Below are 24,636 nucleotides of genomic sequence, written 5' to 3'. Positions count from 1 at the left end.
CCACCACAGCTTTTCCTTTCTAAACTTCTAAATTCACCCTCATTTCAGCAAAGTGGTATGTGTTGTAAAGGCAACATGGACATTAGCAAATAAAGGCCACACTCCTCTCCCTGGACAAAGAAGACAGATGCAGACTGTTCTTGAAAAACTTTCCTTTATGCTGAGAGAATATTTACGTAGACTATATTTCATGACAGAGGGACTAAAAAGCCTTTATTTTACATACTTCTGTTTAATCACTTTATTCAAAAAAACCCACAAATTAAACCGTAATATTCAAAAGGTTTTTCTGTTCAAATCTAACATGAAGGAATTTATCTTAAAATAAGTGTCATTTCAAATTTTCATTCTTTTCTGGCAAAAGTTTGAGATAGCTTAGATTATAAAGAAAAATATTTTCTGCTTATTGATAATTGAACTATTTTATATTTTTAATATTGGGTATTTTTAAGTCACAGCATACTTGGTGCTGCCTGACCTGTGGAAAAAGAAAAAGAAAATCCTTTAAACTACATCATTGGAGGGGTATGGAAGAATAAACTAGCACTGAAGATTTTTAAATATCAAATTCTTTTTTTTATTATTTATTTTTGGTTTTTGAGAGAGAGCATAAGTGAGCAAGGGGCAGAGAGAGAGAGAGAGAGAGAGAGAGAGAGAGAGAGAGAGAGTGAGTAGGGAGCCCAAAGCAGGGCTCGAGCTCACCTGATGTGGGGCTCGAACTCACAAACCGAGAGATCATGACCTGAGACAGAGTTGGATGCCTAACTGACTAAGCCACCCAGGTGCCCCACAAATTCTCTTTTTTAATGTGTATTTATTTATTTTGAAAGAGAAAGAAAAAGAGAGAGACAGATTGAGAGCAGGGGAGGGGCAGAGACAGAGGGAGAGAAAAAGAATCCTAAGCAGGCTCCACACTGAGCGTGGAGCCTGATGCAGGGCTTGATCTCATGACCATGAGATCACGACCTGAGCGGAAATCAAGTCAGACACTTAGCCACCGACTGAGCCACCCCGGCGCCCCTAAAATATCAAATTCTTAAGGAAAATGTGATCCTTACCATCGGAGGTAAAGAGAAATCGCTTGTCTGACAGGGAACCACTGAAATAATAAACACAAACATGAGGAGGTGAGTTGCTTACCTGGATCTTAATGACTGACACAGCACCAAGCACAGGGTTCAGAGTCTCCCCTCGCCTCATGTGATCCTCACAGCACCCCAGCAAGGCTGTTATTATCTTTGTCACTGGTGTTTTCTAGACCAAGAACTCAGGCACACTGAAGGTGGGCAATTTTCCTCAAGTCACCCAGGTGACAAGTGGCCAGGACTCTGAGTCACTGCTGTTGGATCAAAATCTTGTTTGGATTCCATCATGCCACATTGTGTTGGGAAGGAAAGTGCACATACACCATCTCAGGAGCAGCCTGAAATCCCAACTAACTGATACCCAGCAATGGAAGCAGAAGGAATGACTGCCCTGAATATTCCCTTTGCTTCAGTAGTCACCTTAAAGCATCCCAATCGTTGTCGATCATCAAGGACCATTGAGAGACATGAAGAAGACTGGCCACTTTTAGAAAAATGACCACGGCTTCTGCCCCAGCACTGCTGCTCTGGGGACAGCCTCAGCTCATTCTCTCTCAAGTCACACTCCTACCTACTGTAGCAACTAAGGCCAAGCCGTGAACCAGCTCCTGCGTCCGGATGACAAGGTACAGCTGGAGAAAACTCATAGCATCTCACTGAGCTGGCCCTGGCCTGGGCGTCACCGCTGATCTGGCATTCATCCCTGGGCCTGTGGACTCTAGCGCTTTCACAGCTTGTATTATTCACACAGGCAAACTTATCACATCAACCTCGCTCTGCACTTCTCTCCTTCAGTGGAGAAGAGATTCCGAAGGCCTGCGACCATATTTACCCTCTATAAATCCCTTACCAACCTGGCAGTGTAAAAATACATAGAATAAATAGAAAATCTAGAGTTCTCAAGATTAATCTTATGTGCATAGTATTATATTAGATACTAGAGATAAACACAGAGATAGATGTCACTTTTGTGTTCAATTATTTTACAATCTGAGAGTACTGCTTATAATTTTAAATGTTTAAGTCTGTATTATATGTGGCAACAATGGACAGAGAGACTACTGAACTGTGAAATCCACAGAAAACCTAGACTGGACACGAGTATAAGAATCTTTCCATCAAAACTTGGTTGCTGTTGTTGATTAGAAGTAGCAGGTAGTCAAATTCCCTGGAATGGACTTTTTCTTTCACATTCTTTGTCCACTCTCAAGCAGACTTCACAGCCCTGCTATTCCACATAAAGGTTCTGCGATATCCTGAATATAATGCAGGCACCGATCATTTCTGACATGAAAATGCAGACGCACTGGGGTCGCAGGACTTGCCTGAATTCAGTGGGTGGCCAAGCCTGGGTGAAAATCCAGCTCTTCTAACTTTGAAAAAAAGATACACATTGTTGCAATTCACAATTTAAAGTTTTACTAATGTATTTAGAGCCTCTATTTGATTTTTTCCTTTTTTTTTTTTAATAATGTTCCTGCACTAAGTATTACACTTGAAATTTTACCCAAAGAAGTGCACAAAATGCTGCGGCAACCCAGAGGACCTAAACTCACTCCCACTGTCATGAGACACTAAAATATTTATTTCGCCGTTGCCGAAAAAGAGAAGTTATGGAAAGAAGGATAACTGGAGTTAACCCCAGGAAGATGCCGCCAGGGGAGGCGCTGCTCCTAACGGCCCTCTGCCTGGCTTTTCTCCATTACCAGCTGGAATATGCTTTTCCATTTCACTCTAGTAAACTAACTAAACACAATCACTTAGAGAATTCTATTGGTAAATGAGCCTCCTCTTTTAAAAATGAAAACACCCCAGGAGGCAGGAGTTCTGAGGCAGTCACACATCAGGGTGCACGAATTCCATCAGATTACAAGTACTGCCAGCCTTCCCAGAGAACTAGAGAAGCAATCGAGAACAGTCCGATGCAAACTGAAAGAAAAGCCTTCCCCGCTGATGGTCTGAGCCTTCGCCCTCTGTATGAGGTCAGCTTCTCTTCCTGATTCCATTCTGGTCTCCTCAAATCAAGGAAGTGACCTGACCCGGATGAATCCCAGAAGAACCTTAGATATTTACTTTAGGGACTCCTTCCTCAGCTGTACTGCTTCCTTCTGTGTTTTTTCCTGAACACCAAACAATCATGTGTGGGAACAGAAGTTCAATGACCACACGTACAGTGGTTCCCCAACAGCAAAATAGCGCAGATGAAAACAACTGCTCCCTGAAGATTTGGGAATCGAAATGAGTGGAGGAGATGTATTCGCATGTGGTGGACTCTTCTCTGCTCAGTACCAAAAGTCAAAGCAAAATCAGAGCTAGAAAGAAGGGACCTTGATATAATTCTGGACTTTCTATCTATTCGCACCAAAACAAAAATCGGACAATGTGTTCCAATAACCACATGGAATGCGGAACGAAACTCTTCCTAAGCCATTAATGGTTTCGATTTCCGTACTCTTATCTTTGCATCAACGTTTAATTTCAGATGACCATAAAGCGACTTCATCTGTATTCAGCCCAGAAGTAACTCAGAACATGTCTACTTTTGTGCAACAGTTTAAATAATTCTTTTCCAACAGTAAAATAAAACCCTGGTAGTACAAGTTAAACTTTTTGCAGTCCTATTCTACAAAGGAAGCACTGCAATGTATACAAACATAGGCAAGAGAGTCCAAAAAGCAGATTTAACACCAGAGGTTAATTCTTCACTCCGATTTGGAGATGTAGCACCCAACAAATCTGGGCCACGGCCTGATACCTTCCTGAAGTAGCATCAAACCATAAAAAATGTCAACAGAAACAGATCCTCAAGGGTCAAGATCATGCTGGTTTTTGATCACTGTGCTTACTGTGTGCCTTGGAGAGATTGGTGCTCTGGTGCTGCCAGCTCGGTGTACCCAGTTGCAGTACCTGTCAGATTTCTCCTTGAGAACACGAGATTGACCCACCTGAACCTGAGGAGGAATAACCTGAGAGATGAGGGAGTAAAGTTTCTGTGTAAGGCCCTGGGTTGTCCAGACTGCAGCCTCCAGAACCTGGATTTGCCAGATTGTTCTTTCACAGTGGAGGGCTGTCAGGAGCTTGCTAATGCCCTCAAGCACAATCATAATGTGAAATATTGGATATCGGGGGCAATGATATTCAGGAGGATGGAGTGAAACACCTGTGTGAGGTCCTAAAGCATCCAAATTGTGCATTGAACATACTCGGGTTGGAGACACGCAATCTGACGCCTGCTTGCTGCCAGTATCTCTCCTCTGTTCTCAAAAGCATTAAAATCTGTTTAACCTGAACCTTTTGGGGAATGACTTGGAGCCCAGAGGAGTCAACAGATTGTGGAAGGCCTTGAAAAAGTCAACATGCAAGCAATAGAAGGTTGGGTTTGAAAAAGAGTTGTACAACATAGTGAAGGGGGAGCTTGAGGAACTGTAGGAGAGGGTGTCCTTTCTGAGAGTCAAGCGTAGGACAAATGGTGGTGGTGATCCAATGGCGAGATGCCATGGCTACCCCATGGGATGTTCTTGGAGTAGAATCACCGGATTTCTCAGGTCTCCATGTGATTGCATAAGCATCACTTTTACTATAAATCAGGTATAATATTTATGTTCCAAACAGTCTGAGGCAAATACATAAAAAAATGTACACACACACACACACACACACACACACATACAACACATGCATATATACTTTTATTTACATATAGTACATGTGTGTGTACATATATGCATGTATAAAATACATGTGTGTGCATACATAAAAATGAATTTATGATGCACGTATATATATTTTATTTATTTAAGGATTTTAGTTTCTAAAGGCACTCTGTTACTAAGCTTTTAGATCTTAAACTGTGGCACAAATTTGGGTGTAATTTGTCTTTGAATGTTCGAACAATATAAAAAGAACACTTCGGGGCCTGTCAAAGTTACAAGTCCTATCCAGAGGGAAAGTAGAGGGAAGTCTTATCCATAGCAAGCAGAGAGCACAAACACCACGGTGAGCCTACACATCAGGGTATGAGGATGACTGCCTTTTATAGATTGCACACAGGGTCACTTGCATTGCCTGTGAAAGACTTGGACCGTGGAACACCCTTTCTGGTTACCCCCACCTGCATCCCCGACTCGGAATTACCAGTGGGGGCTCTGCCTTTTCTCCTCAGCCACCCACCAGCCAGGGCCCTGGACATGAGCATGGTGAGCTGACCACCACAACTCCTCTGGTGTCCCTCCCTGGGCCTTGGCTCTGCTCCCAGGTCCCCAGATGCTTTGTTCCTGCCTTCCACCAAACCCAAGGTTTGCTTCCTTCATGAAGGTGACCTAACCAACTTCAGTCACTGCTTCTAAATCCCCTCCCTTGTGAGCTTAGGCCAACGCTTCAATCCAGAAGTGAGTTTTAGTCTAAGTTTACTTGTGAGTTCATCGATTGGTTCTTTGGAACTTAAGATACTTTTTCCTATAAAAATAATACTATAACTTGTGGTCAGAATCCCTATGTGAAGCACAAGATTGCTAAACTAAGCTAGAATACATGTAAATAAAAAGTAGGAGGGGAAGGGAAAAAATTATTGCATAACTTTTTCAACATGACATCAGAGGTACTATATTTATGCTAACTAGGGAAGCTATCTACCCCCTTATGTTTTTAACCAGATGAAATGGTCTACATCCACTGGGAGAACAGAACAGGGAAGTATGATGATCATGTTCTTTCTTCACACAAGCAGGGACCACACCAAAATGGCGGGACAGGGCCGGGGGGGATCCGCATACACACTAGGGAGGGGTAGACAATACAGGCCCTAACCTACTTTTCCCTACTTTTGGATCCTGAAATGTCTGCAGTCTCTGTCCTGTGCCATATCCTTGAGCCCAAGACTATGTGACAACCTGTCCCAAAAACACAGGGTCATGGTAGCAGGAAGACATTTCTGAGGCAGACAGGGAGGGAGGAAGCAAGAGATAAACACGTGGCTTGAGGATCACTTTCTCTCATAAGGCATCTACCCGAGAAAAGCCTCCCTCTGGCCCACTCCAAGCTGCCTGTTTCAATGCGTGGACACCTGGACCACAAGGGGGGCTTATATTTAGCTCTTGTTTTCCACTCCAGAAGCTGAAGAAACCCAAACGCATTAAAAGCCCAGGTTGAATGTTTAAACAATTGAACTGACATACTTTTTTCTCATAAAGCTAAAAGAGCAGAGGATAACAGCGAACAGAGAGGTTAATGCTAATTAACAACCTCCCTTCACTTCCCAACTATTACTCATCACTAAGAGCTTCTCTCCAAGGATCTTTCAGGGGAGCTTGGTGGTTCTATGGGGGCTTATTTCAGTTCTCTGTCTCCTTCAGTACCTTTGGTAACATTGGAGATAACAGGTAATTTACAACTGGAAAAACTGAAAAGGAACAGGCTTTGTTCTCTCCTACTAAAGCACCTGAGAGTAGAAACACTCCTCTGCCCTAGAACTTCAGATGTGTGCCATTTTAATTTTAATTTACTTGTCAGCATAACCAGTGAGCTCTTATATTGCTGCATTTATCTTCTACAAACACACCATAAATGCTGCTTTAAGCATTCACACACATTCTTCCCAGCTGACAAACCCTTGGTATCATACACCCACTGTCCTTTCAAAACTGTGAGCTGATAAATTATGCTTTTGGGGTTACCTTCCACTCAAAACAGAAAACAAAGTACTTACTCTTTTGAAAGCACACCATTGGCAAGGATTCCTTCATATCGACTTATCCCTTTGAGCTGAAGCACGCTGATCTGACCTCCCAACTCATCTGCAATTATTCCAGCATGGATGGCGGCTTTGCACAATACAGAGGTCTGAAATACAGCAACATCATCACTCACAGCTACTCAAGAACACATTAAAAACATGGTGGGAGTTTTCCATTTTGTTATAACACGTGGTCAGGATCCCTAGTTGACCCATGACATTGCTACACTGTACCTTATTAAACAAAAAGAAGAGGGGAAAATTACTGCATTACTATGACACGTGTGACATGTGTAGCAGTTGACTGGGCCATGTTCTCTGCAGCAGATCTCAAAATGACATTAGAGTCACCAATTTTATGCTAACTTGGGAATCCATCCACTAGAGAGGAAGTAGGTAATTTAGTAGTGGTGACCCCCCAGTGAATAACAAACGCCTCCCCATGGTCATGCCCTTGTGTAGGCACCTCCTACTGACTGCACTGGGCCAGGTAGCTTGTTTGTTCTGCTGCAGAGAACATGGCACAACCAACCACCACACATGTCACCGTGGCCACCTTTGACACTCCGCCCCCAGATGATCCCCCCACATGATTACAGGGGCTATTCTAGGCAAAGGCAGATTAAGAACTGACTAGCCCAAATGCTGACCCTCAAACTCATCAGCAAATAAAACGGTTGTTATTTTAAGCCACTCAATTTGGGGGTGGCTTTTCAAACAGAAATAGAAATAACTAATCAGTTTTTTACATCTGCTTTAGCAGATACACATACTAAGGATCCTTTGAGAAGGTGAATCTTCCATACCACAGCTTCGTTTTACAATTGATTTAGAGACTGAACAAGGCATTAAAAACAGAACAGAATATGAAATGGAACAAAAGACTTCATAAAGGTCTTAGGGCAATGACGATGAGCAACCCAGGGCCCACAGCCTCCACCTCATTTCCTGAGTCTCCTCTGGGAGGGTCAGACAGCTGGCACCTGCCCAGGCCTCCAAGTCTGCTGCCTGGAGTGACAGACTGAGCAGGACCACCTGACTGGCTGATTAGCAGGTGGCCTTGGGATTGGCACTGGCACATTAGAAGTGGGGCTGGAGGAAGGACTGAAACTTTTCCATGGGGTGCCCAGGCCCTTAGGTCCCCATGGGCACAGACCTGCCTGAGAGGGTGGTTAGGCAGTGAGCCCAGGACTGAGGGGCTGAGAAACATCATTTTCCAAATCATCTTTAGCAATGCCCCACTTCTCCATGATGGTTAATGCCAACATGGGAAGAGTAGCTCATGAAATTATGTCTTGATAACCGGACTTGGGAATTTCTCTTTGTGTTGACAACATTGTGACTTTATTGTCAGTGGAAAAAATTTCTTGGATTTTGGTTACAATATCTGGGGGACCAAGGAGACCAACAATATTTTATAATAATTGTGGTTGCAATAAAATTGAGAACTTCTGTGATGTTTAGTTTAGAGAGTGCATATTTCCAAAACTAGGTTAGATTTGGGAAAATGAGTCAGTCTTGCAATAATGGCTCTCAGAAACAAAAGAGAAGGACAGTTCCTGACAGAGAAGAAATAAGAGAATGTTGAAAGACAGATGTGGTTATTACCCTCCCTGATTTTGGAGAAAAACAGAAATACTAGAAGATGAGAAAAAGACAGTGTTTTATTTTATTTTGTTTTTATTCTTTTTAAGTTTATTTATTTGAGAGAAAGAGAGAGAGAGAGAGAGAGAGCGAGCGAGCGAGCAGGAGGGGCAGAGATGGAGAGAGAATCCTAAGCAGGCTCCACACTGTCAGCACAGAGCCTGATGCGGGGCTCAAATTCAGGAACTGCAAGATCATGACCTGAGCCAAAATCAAGAGTCAGACGCTTAACTGACTGAGCCACCCAGGAGACCAGTCATATTTATTTTTATAAAATAAAAATAAATATTTTATTTATTAATTTTTAGAGAGAGGGAGTGAGTGCGAGCTGGGGACAGGCAGAAAGACAGAGAGAATCTGAAGCAGGCTCCACTCTTAGCACAGAGCCCAATGAAGGGCTTGATCCTACCACGATCATGACCTGAGCCCAAATCAAGAGTCAGATGTTCAACGAGCTGAGTCAACAAGGTGCCCCCAAAATAGTGATCTTTAAATTAAATAGGCAGCTTGTGTTTTTATTTTTTCTGAATGTTCCTTCTTTAAAAAAAAGGTTTGTTATCATTGTTGTAGATTCTTGGAGTACAAAATGGAGCAAGCCAGTTATAACAGAAAAGCCTTGAATTTAAATTTGGCAATTTAGCTCATCGTCTTGGCTTTGTGTCTAACCCTACTAGGTGTGCATAAGTCATGTCACTGCTGTGGATCCAGCTCCCCAATTCCTGTGTACAATGAAAAACCTGGACTGCATGATGTCTAGTATCTTTTCTAATGGTCTATTACCTTGTGATTCTAATAGGCACCCTATGTACCTACTATGACGTCCCTGCCGGCCTGCCTAGGTGTCTCAGCCCCAAGATGAAAAGCAATTGGTTCAGTGGTCTACTGGGTAGATGATCCCACTGTCCCTGAGATCATTTGGAGTTTGTTCCTTGGAATTTGTTCTGTGGATGAGGTAGTCTTTATCCCAAGAGCCCTGCCTAGTGGAGAGCTCTCACTGGACTTGGCATGTCCCAAGGACTCCTTGGTTACAAGAGAACAGGTTCACAGGTCAATTAGCAATAGAACCTACCAGCATCATTGGCCAACATACATTCCCATTTTCCATAGTAATCAGCGTTGAGGGACCCTAGCAGTATATACCCATTTTATGGAATTTATTCAACTGCAGCTCACATTTTTCCATGATATTCAATGCAGGCCACAGGATACAACTCCAGGAGAATAACCTCCAAATCTGGCTGTTACAGTTTTATAAAATTATCACAGGATTATTTTCTTTAAGAAAAACAAAATTCCTCGCTCACTCAATCAACTTAAATAAATGTTTACTTAAATTGGGGCTTTTGGGTGTTGATTTTAAATTTTTACTTTCACTGAACTTGATTTTTATAAATTTCCTTTGGAAGAGGAAATTTATACTTTGATTTTCTAGCAATTTTCAAGGTCTAAACCTCACTGAAATGTAAATATAGGAAAGTCACATCACTAGCCTATGTTAAATGGTGAACTGGCTTCAACTCAAACGGAATAATTTAAACCTAATTTTTCATTTACATTTTCTCAGACATCTGAGAGGAACACCTACATGGCTCACAAAATTGCAGGTGATGGTATTAAACATTTCTAAAGTTCATTAAACCGTAAAACATGGCTAAACAGATCAGCATGAAGACTACATCAACCTTTTTTTAAAATAGAGAGAGAGAGAGAGAGAGAGAGAGAGAGCGAGCTTGTGAGTGTACAGTCTCAAGACAATGTCAAGACTACATCAACTTTCAAAGTGATTATCAAATCATGCCAGAATTGGGAGTATTTTCTTATGTCTTCCTTTAGGAAAAGTCATCTTGTACTGGAAAGTATTGACAAAGTATTAAAATAAAATTTAATATAAAAGTGAACACTTCAGGGGTGCTTGGTGGCTCAGTCAGTTATGCGTCCAACTCTTGATTTCGACTCAGGACATGATCTCATGGTTTATGAGTTTGAGCCCTGCCTTGGGGCTTGGGATTCTCTTTCTCTCTCTCTGTCTCTCCCTTCCTCTCTCTCTCCCTTTCTTCCTCCCTCCCTCTCTCCCTCTCTCTCTCCCCCCACTCTTTCTCTTTGTCCCTCCCCTGCTCATGCTCTTTCTCTCTCTCAAAATAAAGAAAACTTTAAAAAAAGTAAACGCTTCATATTGAATTTAATAAAACATGAATAAAGCTCATGTTTTAAAATGATAGTAAAATGTTAAATATATATGTTCCACGGTCTATCCTATGAATTGTTCCTATGTTGGTACAGTCTTCGTAATTACCATATTGGCAACATTTTCTTTTTTTTTTTTTTTAATGTTTATTTATTTTTGAGAGAGACAGAACACGAGCAGGGGAGGGGCAGAGAGAGAGGGGAAGACACAGAATTCGAAGCAGGCTCCAGGCTGTCAGCTGTCAGCACAGAGCCGAATGTGGGGCTTGAACACATGAAACACGAGATCATGACCTGAGTCAAAGTAAGACGCTTAACCAACTGAGCCACCCATGCACCCCGGCGACATTTTCTTTGCAAAAGTTACTTGAATTCATTTTAGAGATGTTGGAAAATATGAAAAAAATCAATCACACTGCTTGCTATCACCTGGAAACAATCACACGCTATTATAATGTATTTCCCTGTGTAATGGCTTTTTGTGGGTGTGTACAAAGGCCTGGTTTCTCCCCTTCTCCTCCTAAACCAGGGGTGCACTACATATACTGTCTTCCATTATTCTATAGTCTTTCTTGAATATTCTGGGGGTATGGAGAATATATTGAAACAAGTTATTAAGTGATGTCTTAAAAGCAGATGGTACAGTCAGCAGACTTGGGAGAAGGTGCCAAGAGAGAAACTATTCTAGGGCTTTTTTATTTCTGGTTTCTGGGTAAGGCAGATCTCAAAGAGAAGCTCATCCTACTTAGCTAGCGTGGTAAGCATATACCAATACAGATGCCTTAATTCATCAGTGAAGGAGACAGATTCACAGAACCTTAAGAATTCAAAAAGACCTTTAAAGTTCTCCGCTGATACTTCCTGACAGACTGTCACTTTCTCCACCCCACAGCACCTTCCTACACATATATAGGCCATGTCTGACAAATGGTTTAACGCCTACACCTGACACTTCCTGGGACTAGGGCTCACCATTTCTTGAGATACCCGACTCCATTTTGCACTGCTCAATTATTCCTTACACGTAACTAAAACTGGGTACTCTGTAACTTTCACCCTCTGACCCTAGTTCTGCCTTCGGGAACAACATAGAATGAACCAGTTCCTTTTCTGTAATTGTTCTTTAAGACAACATACTTCTTTTCTGACGCAGAGAACCTGTTTCTTCAACAGTTTCTCTTGTAACTTGTTTTACAGATTCTGTTGTCCTGACCTACAAAATATGCTTCGGTTTTGCAAAGACCCTTCTAGGAAGAACTTGCTACAACTGAACACATTCCTTAAGATGAAGGCACCACGGAGGACAGACTCTATGATAACCTCCAGGATCTCTGCCTCCTGGCATTCCCCCACTGCATAATCCCTCTGGGTTTAGGTGGGAGCTGTGGCCTTCTTCTAATTAAAAGAACAATAGCAAAAGTGGTAGGATGCTACTCCCATGATAACATTACACAAGGTTGTAACCTGTCTTACTAGGAGACTCCTTTGTCGGGAAATTCTCCCTGGGTGGCTTTGAAGAAGAAAGCAGTGATGTCAGATAGGCCCGAATGGCAAGGAGCTGAAGAGAGCCTCCAGCCAAAATCCAGGAAGAAACTGAGGTCTTCTGTTCAACAATCCATGTGTAACTGAATGCGGCCCACACCATGTGAGCTTCGAAGCCAAGTTGAGTCTCAGATGAAATGCAGCCCCAGCTGACAGCTTGGATGCACCCCTGTGAGATCCTGAAGCAGAGAACTTGGCTAAGCTGTGCCCAAACGCCTAACCCAGAGAACACGAGAGGTAACACATGTGTTGTTTTAATCTTTTAAATTGGTAGTAATATTGTTATGTACCAATAGATACGGAATACACCCACGAGAGAGAGAGAGAGAGAGAGAGAGAGAGAGAGAGAGAGAGAGAAGGATGGGCAGAGAGAGAGAGAAAGAGAATCCCAAGCAGGCTCTGTGCTGTCAGCATTTCTATTCTGTGCTGACAGCACAGAGCCGGGTGCGGGGCTCGATCTCACAAACGGTGAGATCATGACCTGAGCCGAAACCAAGAGTTGGATGCTTAACCGACTGAACCACCCAGGTGCTCCTGAATGAAACTATTTTAAATAGCAATGTTAATATTCAAAAATCAGATATCAAATTTCCAGGATAGAGATCTGCAAATAATAAGAAATAAAGGACTGTGTATATGGAGACAGGACATATAGTTTAGGGAAAATGTCTTGTGAATTTATTTTTCTCTTGGAACAATGTGTGTAACCAGAGAGTCTCATTCTGCATAAGAAACTGGGGTGTGAGGAAGGAAGGAGTACTATGTAAGTGCAGGGCAGATGGCTTCACTGCTCCCAGACACAATGTTATCCTGTGATGTGAATGTTCATGTCCTTGGCTATGCTATATGAATCAGCTGGAGCATTAAATTAAAGAAAATAGATGGAATTATACTCTTAGGGTTGAAAAGGGCTTTGTCTACCATTTCATTTACAGCATGCTTAAGTGGAAATGCATGGAAAAACAGGAATGAATGCATGAATAACCTTGGTTTTTATACTTATTATTTCATTTATTTTCAGAAAATAGAAACTTGCACATTTATCTATGGGGTTTGAGATCTTATTTGACTTTACTTCAGGATGCATTTAGGCAGAGCAATAAGTACTTTTTAACTTCCACCATGCCCTATAATTACTCTCAGGTACTTACATCTCTGTATCCATCCACCAGATTCCCAGAAATGTCTCCTGCTATGTCTCTACAACCAGCCGGGCAGAATTTACTGGAAAAATAAAATAAAGAATTTGTATTTTATTGAATTATAATTAAACTAAAAAGTATAAATTACACTTAAACATATATTTCTCCTCTATAGAACATGCAAGAGGGAATTATGCTGTTTATTTGATACTGATAGCACATCTAAATTTGGACTAGCCACAGCCTAAGTACTTAATATTCACACATGGCTAGTATTGGACAGTGACGGTCTACATTAGTTACAGATTACTTTTGCAATTGGAAGTAATTCATTGTGGTATAATTAAGAAACTGTAAGGCATTTCAAGTGTATATCGTGATGATTTATGTTCCCCAACTAGTAAATTAGCATATCCATCACCTCGCATATTGTAATATCTAAATATATAAACATTTAAAATATATGTAATACGTATATTTTTGGTGAGAACATTTAAGTTCTACTCTCAGCAAATTTCAATTATATAATATAGCGTTGTCAGCGTAGTCAGGTTACACATTAGATTCATCTTATGGCTGCATACATTAATCAAAAACATTAATATCTCTGTATCAAATACATGAATAGTCATATTAAGTCCAACACAAAGCTGAATAGACTCGTTAATTCAGTTTTGCTGTCAAATGAATTTAAGGTCACACTAATCAGGTATTGCCACCAAATGAGTTACAAAAACCTTTTGACTTTCAAAGCTTTCTACATTTCACTATTATAGGTGAGGGAGTGTGGACGTGTATATCACCGTACCTCATCTTTAAATACTACAAAACAACTGAGTTACAGCCTAGATGATCTGGCACCATAACATCACTCCGTAGGCCTGAATGTATTCTTTTCTGTAGGACAGGAAATGAACATTGATGCCTACAGGCCCTCTCACCACTGGGACTCTATAGGTACAGCTGGAAAGATCTCAGAGAATGTTGGCATGTGTTTATATTGAATGAATGGCAACCTTACAGGGCAGCTGTAATTAATTACTGGTTATTTTCAATTTTGTTTTCTAATTATTTAAATTAATGATCATTTTCATTTGTGTTTCTCCACTAGACTTAATAATAGAGAACTGATTCTGCATATAAAATAATTTTATTTATTAGAATGTCTAAGATGGTCAGGACCATAGACCCTTGGGCCTCCCTGGGCAAGCTACTTCACTGGTTTGTGCCTCTATTTGCAGGATCTAACAGAACCTACCTCGCATGAGTTATATACGCAAAGACCAGGGAGCTATGACTGGCATTAACAAAGCACTCAAAGGAGTTATAGCTGGAGTTAGTGTTGTTGACAATCCTCTCTAGAACACTGGTTCTCAACAGGGAGTGAATTTTGCCCACCCTGGAAGACATCTGGCAATGTCTAGAAACATTTTTGTTATCACAACTGGAACGGACAGGGTAGAGGCCAGGGATACTGGTAAATATCCAACAATGCACAGAACAGCTCTCCACAACAAAGAATCGTCTAACCCAAAACACCATAGTGCCAAGGCTGAGAAATCCTGCTCTAGACTCTTATTATATAGATGAGGAAAGGTACATCAAAGAGATAGAGTAATTTTCCAGTTAAAGTAAAGCTGGGATCAAATATTTCATCTCCTATTCTCAGTAGGTTTCTCCTCCGTGGGAAAGACAAGATCAGCTCCCTCTGAAAGTGAAGAAATTCTAAAAGTCACTTGCAAATGCTGGCCGGGTTAAAAAAAATACACACTCTGGGCTCCATTATGCTCATTGGTATCAAAGTAGAGCTCAGGAGTCAGCAAACTGTGGCTCATGGGCCAAATCTCTGCTGCTGCTTCTTTTTGTAAATAAAGTTTTATTTACACATTTGTTTACATATTGTCTATGACTGCTTTTGCATTACAGCAACAACAGAAACTATAAATGGATGCAAAAGAGACTGGACGACCTGCACAATCTAAAATATTTACTATCTGGCCCTGGACAAAAGGTCTGCTGATCTCTGCCATATAAGAAATCATTTCAAGTATTCCTCATTAGTTAGAATATTAACACTGTATGGGTGCTTGGGTGCCTCAGTAGGTTCAGCATGGGACTCCTGACTTCAGCTCAGGTCATGATCTAACAATTTGTGAGACTGAGCCCCGTGCTGTGGTCTGCACTGACAGTGTGGAGTCTACTTGGTATTCTCTCTCTCCCTCTCTCTCTGCCCCTACTCTGCTCACTTGCATGTGCTCTCTCTCTTTCTCTCTCAAAATAAATAAATTTTTAAAAAAAGGAACATAAATGCTGTAAAAAAATTAAATACAAATAAGGTACTTTATCTGGTTTAACGTGAAGGAAAACAAAATGTTCAGCAACATATGACTGCAGCACAGCTAGGACACTGTACTTACCTGTATTCTGGCTTCAAATAATGGTTAGCTCGTTCCAAACATGTTATTAAATCTGTCGTAAATAAAGGTAATTGCAATTAGGAGCCTGAATGGAAGTTAGGACACTCATGCTAAAAAAAAAAAAAAATAATAAAGAACTTGAAAGAATTTTAAATAAAAGAATTTAATAATTTTAAATAAAAAAGAACTTTTAAAAAGTGTTTATCCACTATCTAGTTATTATCTGAATTTTTTCCATTTAAAAATAAATCAACACTGAGAACACTATCTTCAGGATTTAATCGGTCTCCTCCGTTTCGCTTTTCTACCACCAACGATGGTTTTTCAGCAACTGCCCAATGGATGATAACAGAAACTATTTCAAACAGAAAAACCAACATTGACTCATTACTGTCTACCAAATGCCTACAAAGATCATGTGCATAACCTCTCTTGGCAGGAGGAAAGCAATTTCCAAAGCCTGACTTAGTTCACAGAGAAGATTCGGGAACATTTTAATTTAGCAATTTAGCGAGTGGCATCTGAGTGACCATGGAACCGCATGTTTACTGAGAATACAACCTTTTCACTTTGATCAGTCAGGACCAAGGACTTAAAAAAAGGATGTTCTTTTCTTTTGGAGTATAGAACTGAATGGACACTCAGCAACAGAGATGTTAAGGTACTGTGGATTTTGATGCATTTAGTTCAACCTAGTATACTTTCCACAATATTCCACACTTGCTGCAATAGTTCTTTCTTTCCTTAATATTTTCAATAGTTCTTAGGGAGCAACATATGGTGAACACTAGCCATGCTGGGATTGACCAGATTTGATTGGCTGAGAGGGAAATGAATGGTGCACCCCCTTCCCAGAGCATTTCTGGCCAGACGGGACTGAGCGCAGAAACTCTGGGCACGTCTGTGACCCTGGGCCGATGTGGAGTGCACTGCGCAGTCATCACTCCGGGGCACGAGAGGCCTGGACAGGAGGCCATGCTTTCCTCCCTTGTCAGTATTCATGCTCCCTTCTCTCCTGCTCAAGTATCAGCTCCATGGATAAGGCACACTGTGACAGTGACTCCACATGTGACTCACACTCACATGCCTCTTCTATGCTGGTGCACTGGTATATGTGAATGAGGGTGGGGCGGAGGGCAGAGGTGCCGCTGGTTAAATAGTTTGTCCCCTAAGCTAAGAAGGGTTGGTGGGGGCGCCTGGGTGGCGCAGTCGGTTAAGCGTCCGACTTCAGCCAGGTCACGATCTCGCGGTCCGTGAGTTCGAGCCCCGCGTCAGGCTCTGGGCTGATGGCTCAGAGCCTGGAGCCTGTTTCCGATTCTGTGTCTCCCTCTCTCTCTGCCCCTCCCCCGTTCATGCTCTGTTTCTCTCTGTCCCAAAAATAAATAAACGTTGAAGAAGGGTTGGTGGAGGGCTCCAGAGAATAGGCAGACCTTAGCAGCCAGACCTTAAAATAGACCTGAAAATGTACCATCCAAGGTTTCTAGGAAAACGAGATCAACCCTTTCTCATATAGGTCAGCTGATCAATCTAACAAGCTTGATACAAGTATTCTGAGTTCAGATCTAACTGCTTACAAGGACATAACATTCTTCTCTTCCTACACATACTCGGTACCTGAGGTCACAATTCTATCCAGAGACGGTTATAAGTAGCAAGAGGAATTCATAGACAGACACACGTTTACAGATTTGTGTTGATTCTTTTGCTATACCTGGATGGTCGCTGCTGGCATAGGTCAACAAAAATCCCCGCCCGGAAATGTGGGATCCACTCTCAAAGCGAACAGTGACTTCATTTGTGTTCAGTAGAAGTTCTTTGGGAACAGGCATACTTCCACAATATGGTCCTAAAAACAAAGCACACTTTTGGCACATTCAAAATTTAGGCCAGCACAAAGAATGGGCATATTTCTTTCCTTAAAGGTGAAATTTAGCAGACAACACATATATAAGATGGTAATCTTTACCCAACTGAAGTTTTGCTTAATAGTGGAACTGCTGATTAGTGCCTGAATGTGGACTTGATTGTACTGACAAGCCAAGGGGGGAAGTGGCTAACTCCAGATAAGGAATAGGCTAGACCCAGTTAATTGTGAACAACCCAAGAGATAGGTTCTAGTTTTTGTAAAAGATGACTAACAAAGGTTAAACACATTAGGTAGTGAAGAAAATGTTATCATAAAAGTGATATTCTAGGGACCTCCTAAATTTGCTCAAAGAAACTCACAAATTTTTTTCCAAGGAGGTTCCAGAACTAAAAGAAGGTTCCAGAACTAAAAGACTGCCAATGCGTGGTAACAATCTTGTTTTCATGCAATTTATACATTTATCTCTCTCTTACAGTATCTTCTGGTTAACCCATATAATTTATTTTGATTTGCAAAATGAAGTTTATAAAAAGGCAGAGGAATCTCTAAAGGCTTTTGAAATACCATAGTATAAGTTATGCAATTAGAAAATAACACACTGTTTTCTAGATTGAGTTGCTTGAAAAGCAATAGGAAGCTCAATGAACTCTCAAAGGACAAAATTAGATTTTGAACTGAACAAGAAAAACAGATCTTCCTAAGGCTACTCAAGTTCAAGTTTAGCTTGTAAACGGTCATCTTAAAAGTCATGTATGTTGGGGCACCTGAGTGGCAGAGTCAGTGAAACGACCAACTTCAGCTCAGGTCATGATCTCACAGTTCGTGGGTTCGAGCCCTGCATCGGGCTCTGTGCTGACAGCTTGGAGCCTGGAGCCCGGAGCCTGCTTCATATTCTGTGTCTCCCTCTCTCTCTGCCCCTCCCCCACTCATGCTCTGTCTCTCTCGGTCTCAAAAATAAATAAACATAAAAAAATTTTAAGTCACGTATGCAAGACATAATAATCCTAAGAAAATAGGGATTAGCAAAAGCCAATTTTGACAACAGGTATTCTTCATTAACCAAATAAAACAGGATGGGAAGAGTCGACAGCAACATCAGGTAATAGGCAAGAGATAGCAGTGCCAACATCAGGTAAGGAAGGAGGAGGAAGGAAAGAAAAAGGTCCAGGAGAGGATCATGAACCCAACTAGGTACTCCTCTCCTGCCATAAGGGACCAGATTTCTCCACTGTCCTTCCAGGTTTCAGCTTCAGAAGATGTAACAGAATAAAAGAGAAATGCTATGTGTTTACCTTTGTGCCTCGAATCTCTGTTATTCCCTATTATTGAATGAGAGTGAAATCCAAATAGAAAAAGATTACTTAGAGACAATCATCATATATAATTACTTACATGAGTTAATACTAGCAAACTGCTTAGAACAGTACCTCGCATGAGGGCTATAGAAGTACTTCATAGTTAGTAGTGAGTAGTTAAATAAATAAATCTATTAAAACAAATAAACAATGCTTGTTTTCCTTTTAGACTACGTCCCATGGAGTTAGAAACTTTTCTACCCATCACTTTTTCTATCCAGCAGCTTGTACAATACCTGGCACGTGGTGGCCTTCCAAATATTGTTAGAATTGAAATGAAGCTAAATGTTCTTTTATTTTTTTTTATTTTTTTAATGTTTATTTATTTTTGAGAGAAAGAGAGACAGAGTGTGAGCGTGGGAGGAGTAGAGAGAGAGGGAGACACAGAATCTGAAGCAGGCTCCAGGCTCTGAGCTGTCAGCCCAGAGCCCGACGCGGGGCTTGAACTCACGAGCTGTGAGATCATGACCTGAGCCGAAATCAGCTGCCCAACCAACTGAGCCACCCAGGCGCCCCCTAAATGTTCTTTTATTTGCAACAGTTTTTAAAAGCCACAACTGATTATAAAGATGCATAAAAGATTTAATCCTGGCATTACAAATATTTTTTAATCTTTATTTTTGAGAGAGAGAGAGAGAGAGAGAGAGAGAGAGAGAGAGAGAAAATGCACGAGAGCGAGTGTGAGCAGGGGAGGGGCAGAGAGAGAGAGGGAGAAACAGAATCCCAAGCAGGCTCCAGGCTCTGAGCTGTCAGCACAGAGTCTGACACAGGGTTCGAGCCCCTGAACCATGAGTTCATGACCTGAGCCAAAGTCTGGGGCTTAACTGTCTGAGCCACCCAGGCACTCCTAATCCTGGCATTTTAAAATATCATGAAGGGGCGCCTGGGTGGCACAGTCGGTTAAGCGTCCGACCTCAGCCAGGTCACGATGTCGCGGTCCGGGAGTTTGAGCCCCGCGTCAGGCTCTGGGCTGATGGCTCAGAGCCTGGAGCCTGTTTCCGATTCTCTGTCTCCCTCTCTCTCTGCCCCTCCCCCGTTCATGCTCTGTCTCTCTCTGTCCCAAAAATAAATAAACGTTGAAAAAAAAAATTATCATGAAAAGGTCAGGAAAAGAAATGTGGAAAAGCAAGGGAGGAAACAAAATCATTCGTGTAATAAATATATAGATGTTTATGAACTTTAATAGTGCTCACAGCATGGTAGATAAGCAATTTACACTAAATCCATTTTTGTATAATAAAGTTGAAGGATGAACATTTTTTCAAAATTAAAGTGAGTCAGGTTACTGTACTTCACTTTTGCAACTCATTCTTAGTTCACATATACTTGAAATTCCTTTTTTGTGCAGATGAGTGAAGAGACTTGCTTTGCAAATCTAATAAAAATGAAATAACTAGTAACTTCTTGCTACTCATAAATGAGAATATTTTTCTAACCAAACTTATCTTTTCCAATATGAAATAAGAATGTATATCCTCCTCTCCAAATGGTGATAATATTGATCTCTCAAATTTCTATAGCATTCCAATAAGTCCTAATAAAAACAGTGAGGTAAGCAAGTCTAAATTGATCATCAATGAGAATTTGTTTGAATTCTTTTTAGTTGAAATATATTTGATATATAACACTGTAAATCTAAAGTATACTATGTATTAATTTGATATATTTATGTACTTTAATGTGATTGTCACTGGAAAGATAATTAGCACTTCCATCATGTTACATAACTGGAATTATTAGTCCCTTAGAAAGTTTGCTGATTATACAGTGGACCCTTGAACAATGTGGTGGTTAGGGGCGCCAACCCCTGTGCAGCTGAAAACCTGTGTGTACCTTTTGAGTCTCCAAAAAGTTGACTACTAATAGCCTATTTTTTTTAATTTTCATACTAATAGCCTACTGTTGATCAGAAGCCTTACCAATAATATAAAGAGCCAATGAACACATATTTTATATGTATTACATACTATATTTTATAATAAAGCTAAAGAAAAGAAAGTATTAAGAAAATCATGAAAACACATTTACAGTACCGTATTAAAAAAACAACTCATATGTAAGTGATCTGCATAATTCAAACCTGCATTGCTCAAGGGTCAACTTTAATTCAATACTGTTGCCTATATTCACTATACTGTGAATTAGATTAGGGTTTATTTACTACTTGTTACAAGCTTGTACCTATAAATAACATCTGGCTTATCCACCCCACCCCATCCCCATCTCCTGGTACCCATGCCATTTTACTCTGTTTTTATGAGCTTGGCTTTTTTAGATTCCATGTATAAGCAATATCTTATAGTACTTGTCTTTCTCTGTCTGATTTATCCCACTTAGCATAATGTGCTCCTGGTCCATCCATGTAGTTGCAAATGGCAGGATGTCCTTTCTCTTGCCTCAACAACTGGATTTTTTTTTTTCAGATTTTTATGGAACAGTTGAAAGTAACGGTTGCAACACTGCATATATTTTACAGAGAAGAGATAAGAACGTATATCATCATGCTAAGTTGTCGGGCAATGTATATCATTTCCTACACCAAAAAACCACATAAATACAGTAAAACTCTAATTCGGTTGTATCCTCCCAAAGTCATGATAGGAATGTGAGTTGGGAGAAGTTCAAAGATAAAATGTAAACACATACATTCCTTTAATCACCTGTGCCCCCCAGGCTCCAGACCTTCTCCTCTTCTTATGAACGGATTGCAAAAATGCAACTAAGCCCTACAGGGGATGGAATGGACCCTCCCTCTATCAACGCAGCATTAGAAGTTATTTTGATGGGTTCATCACAGCACAACCCTCACAACAGCAGAAGGCAGCTTCAGTCCCGCGTGGAGGCTGGAAGTGGAATGCTGACGGTGGTACTGCCTATGGCAAAACATCCACATTATTTTCTGTCTGAAGTCCTGACAGATAGATTCCCTTCCACAGAATGAAAGTTAACAACTGCATTCCTAGAGTTAAAAGGGGAAAGAGATGAAAACAGAAAAAATGTGACTGGCTGTGAGAGGGAAAAATAATGGGAAAGCACTGAAGGGTCCTACCAGTTTGTGCCAAGCAATGTTTTCAGTTCTCAGCCAAACTCTGTGGAGGATTATACCTTTTCTTACGAAAAAGCCTGTCTCCACCCTCAGCTGGCCAGACAATATATGTCACTGTTAGTAGTCTCCATCCCGACTTTTAAAAAGGGTCTACGCCTATACTTAGACATTCACAAAGACAATTCCAATGAAAGCGTGGTGACTCTGTCCATGGTTACGGTCTCTGTCCTGGGCAGTGTTCCTGGACTGGTAAACCTGTCTCAGTTCACAGACTGAACTAGTCTTTCTTGAGGGGGTCTTAAGAACATGAGCAGACCTCCACATAGGACTCACAGTTCTGCACGGGCGTTTGCTTCACAAGCGGCGGTGCTGTGTGCTTTGCAGCCCTTGGACTTGGTAGCTCCCACTCTCCCTCACCTCTGACCTTGTCGGCGAAGCAGATTTCTTACTTCACCATCCCCAGTTCCCGCCAGACTGGGGCACAGCAGAAAAGCAGTTAGTTCATCAAGTAGGCAGACAAATCAGGAAAGATAAACACCTCTCCCTTTTGTGAAACCGAATTGGTAGCCCTGGATGGTGGGAAGGGCTATCAGTGACACCAAACAGAATAGCACCGTGGCATCTGGCACCAGACAGGAGACCAAGACCTGGCAGACAATGGGCTGATTCCTTGGACAAAAGGATAAAAGGCCAGGAACCGTAGGAGCTGCCTTCATTGAGCACAGTAGGCCAGTTCCTCTCAACACATCCCTTGTCTGGAGCTACTGTTCCATGAGCAGCTGAGAGGGAAACCCTTTATCTTTCCTCGTGTGAATAAAAGAAAACTGTCCTACAAGGAAGAATAAACTGCCCCGAGCCAAGCCCAGAATCCTCTTGCTTGTCTGGCAATCTGACAATCTGTTCTGTACTACAATTTATGCTACTGCTACATTCTCTGAGGACTGTCTGGGACTCTACATTACAAGGCAATAATAGTGTGGTTGATAACTGCTCCAAGCCATTTTGGGTGGGCATATGCTTTTCACTTTGAAACTGATGAAACTAAGCTTTTGTTTCCTCTGTGAAAGGGTGTGTTTTAAAAATGGTGGGTATGCCATTAAAAAAAAAAAAAAAAAAAGACTCCTGCCCACCCATAACCATACAAAAACAGAGACCAAAGAGAAACCTAACTCCTGAGAGCTCTGTCATAAATCAAATTAAGCAACAACAAAACAACCTCCTGAAAACTTTCATTAACCTGATGAACACCCTCTGAAACACACATTTAATTTCTCATGACAGATAAGAACATGCCGATGAGTCGAAGTGACCCTTCCAAGGGAGTGTCACGGGAGGAGCCAGCCACATCACACGCTGCTGGCTGCCAGGAAGGTGGTAGCTGGAGCGGCCCGGATTTGTGCTTGGAGCCGTGCTGATAAAGCAATCTCTAGAAATGCTGAAGCTGCAGACGCCTTCACACTTGCGACTGTTTTCCGTTTGCTTTTTCAGTGCAGTCAGATGGCACGGTTGTCCTCGCCTGCCAATTGCAGTAGGGTCATCGTACAAAATTACAGAATTTTCAGGGCCATTTTCTTTGAAAAGGAGAGAAATTAGCATAAAAAAGGATATTCCTGGACTATGCTATTAAAACCATAGTCACGTAAGAATGTAAGTGGATACGTATCCCTGGAGAGTTTTGGTCTCTGGTTCCCAGACAAAAATCAGTGACAGATGATAAATGAACCAGGCAGATTCCAAGACAAAGGTGCAGCTTTCCTTGGGGCTATGAGACGCAGGTCAAGAGATGCTGGAACACCAGGGCTCACAACCCACCTAGGCCATTCCCTCTCTCCCAACAAAAGATGGCAGTTACAGAAACTCATCACAGTGTCTCCAGGGAAGAAGGATCTGGGGAAAAGGAGGAGGAGGAGGCCCATAGCTTTTTCTCTCTGAGGCTTACAGTTATGTCAATGAGGTACCTTGCGTGGAAGGTACCTCAATATAACCTTTCTTAATAAGTTTCTTTTTGAATTCTATCATGGCATAAAAGACAAAACAAAATAAAAAAACAAATAAACAAAAAGTAGTCTTTCTCAAGAATGTCCAAAACGCAGACCCAATCAGAACAAAATAGACTTCTGAGGCCCAAAACAACTTTGCACAAGCTAGAAATTTCTTCGAAGGCTTTTGTTTTATTTTTAAAAGTTGTAAGAGTTTTGCATGCTTCATAATATGGCTGGGAGACATAAACCATTTATAAAATAGAAGTTACTAATCTTGTGCTTTCTCCCTATTTAGGATTTTTAAAAAATCAACAGACAGGGTATAATGCAGTATGCCAGATGTGTATCTTTCTAAAAATTATCATAGAAGTTGTGTTGCAGTTAGGAATGAAAACACTTAGTATCATTTCCCACTTTTCCCTTTTCTCTTGTTCCTAGTGTAATATAAATATTACCAGTTGGCTTCCCATCACTGTACTTCTAGATCACGGACAACGGTTAAAAAAAATATTGGGAGTGGAGGTGGAAGTGCCGGAAATGTAAGAGAACAATTCTTGGGGTTCCGAGTTTTTCTATATCGCAAATCATTTAGCAGACCACAACTGATTTAACGAATTTACCGTGAGGCTCCTGTGGTAAGC

The 24,636-nt window shown here is 41.3% G+C and overlaps 1 protein-coding gene across 2 annotated transcripts in view; it reads right to left on the bottom strand.

Annotated features, from left to right (window-relative positions):
* The window catches only part of DCBLD1 (discoidin, CUB and LCCL domain containing 1), a 65,456-nt gene that overhangs the window by 10,007 nt on the left and 30,813 nt on the right, over window positions 1-24,636 (bottom strand). For both annotated transcript variants that reach the window (XM_047860271.1, XM_047860272.1), the window contains exons 3-7: window positions 17,457-17,591; window positions 15,746-15,797; window positions 13,338-13,410; window positions 6,790-6,923; window positions 1,059-1,099 (exon numbers count right to left, since the gene is read on the bottom strand). In XM_047860271.1, coding sequence (XP_047716227.1) covers window positions 1,059-1,099; window positions 6,790-6,923; window positions 13,338-13,410; window positions 15,746-15,797; window positions 17,457-17,591 — 435 coding nt within the window. The remainder of the gene's footprint in view (window positions 1-1,058; window positions 1,100-6,789; window positions 6,924-13,337; window positions 13,411-15,745; window positions 15,798-17,456; window positions 17,592-24,636) is intronic.

Source organism: Prionailurus viverrinus, chromosome B2 (genome assembly GCF_022837055.1).
Source record: "Prionailurus viverrinus isolate Anna chromosome B2, UM_Priviv_1.0, whole genome shotgun sequence".
NCBI classification, from domain to species: Eukaryota; Metazoa; Chordata; class Mammalia; order Carnivora; family Felidae; genus Prionailurus; species Prionailurus viverrinus.
The sequence above is the reverse complement of the archived record's forward strand: the minus strand, read 5'-3'. Positions and strand labels throughout refer to the sequence as shown.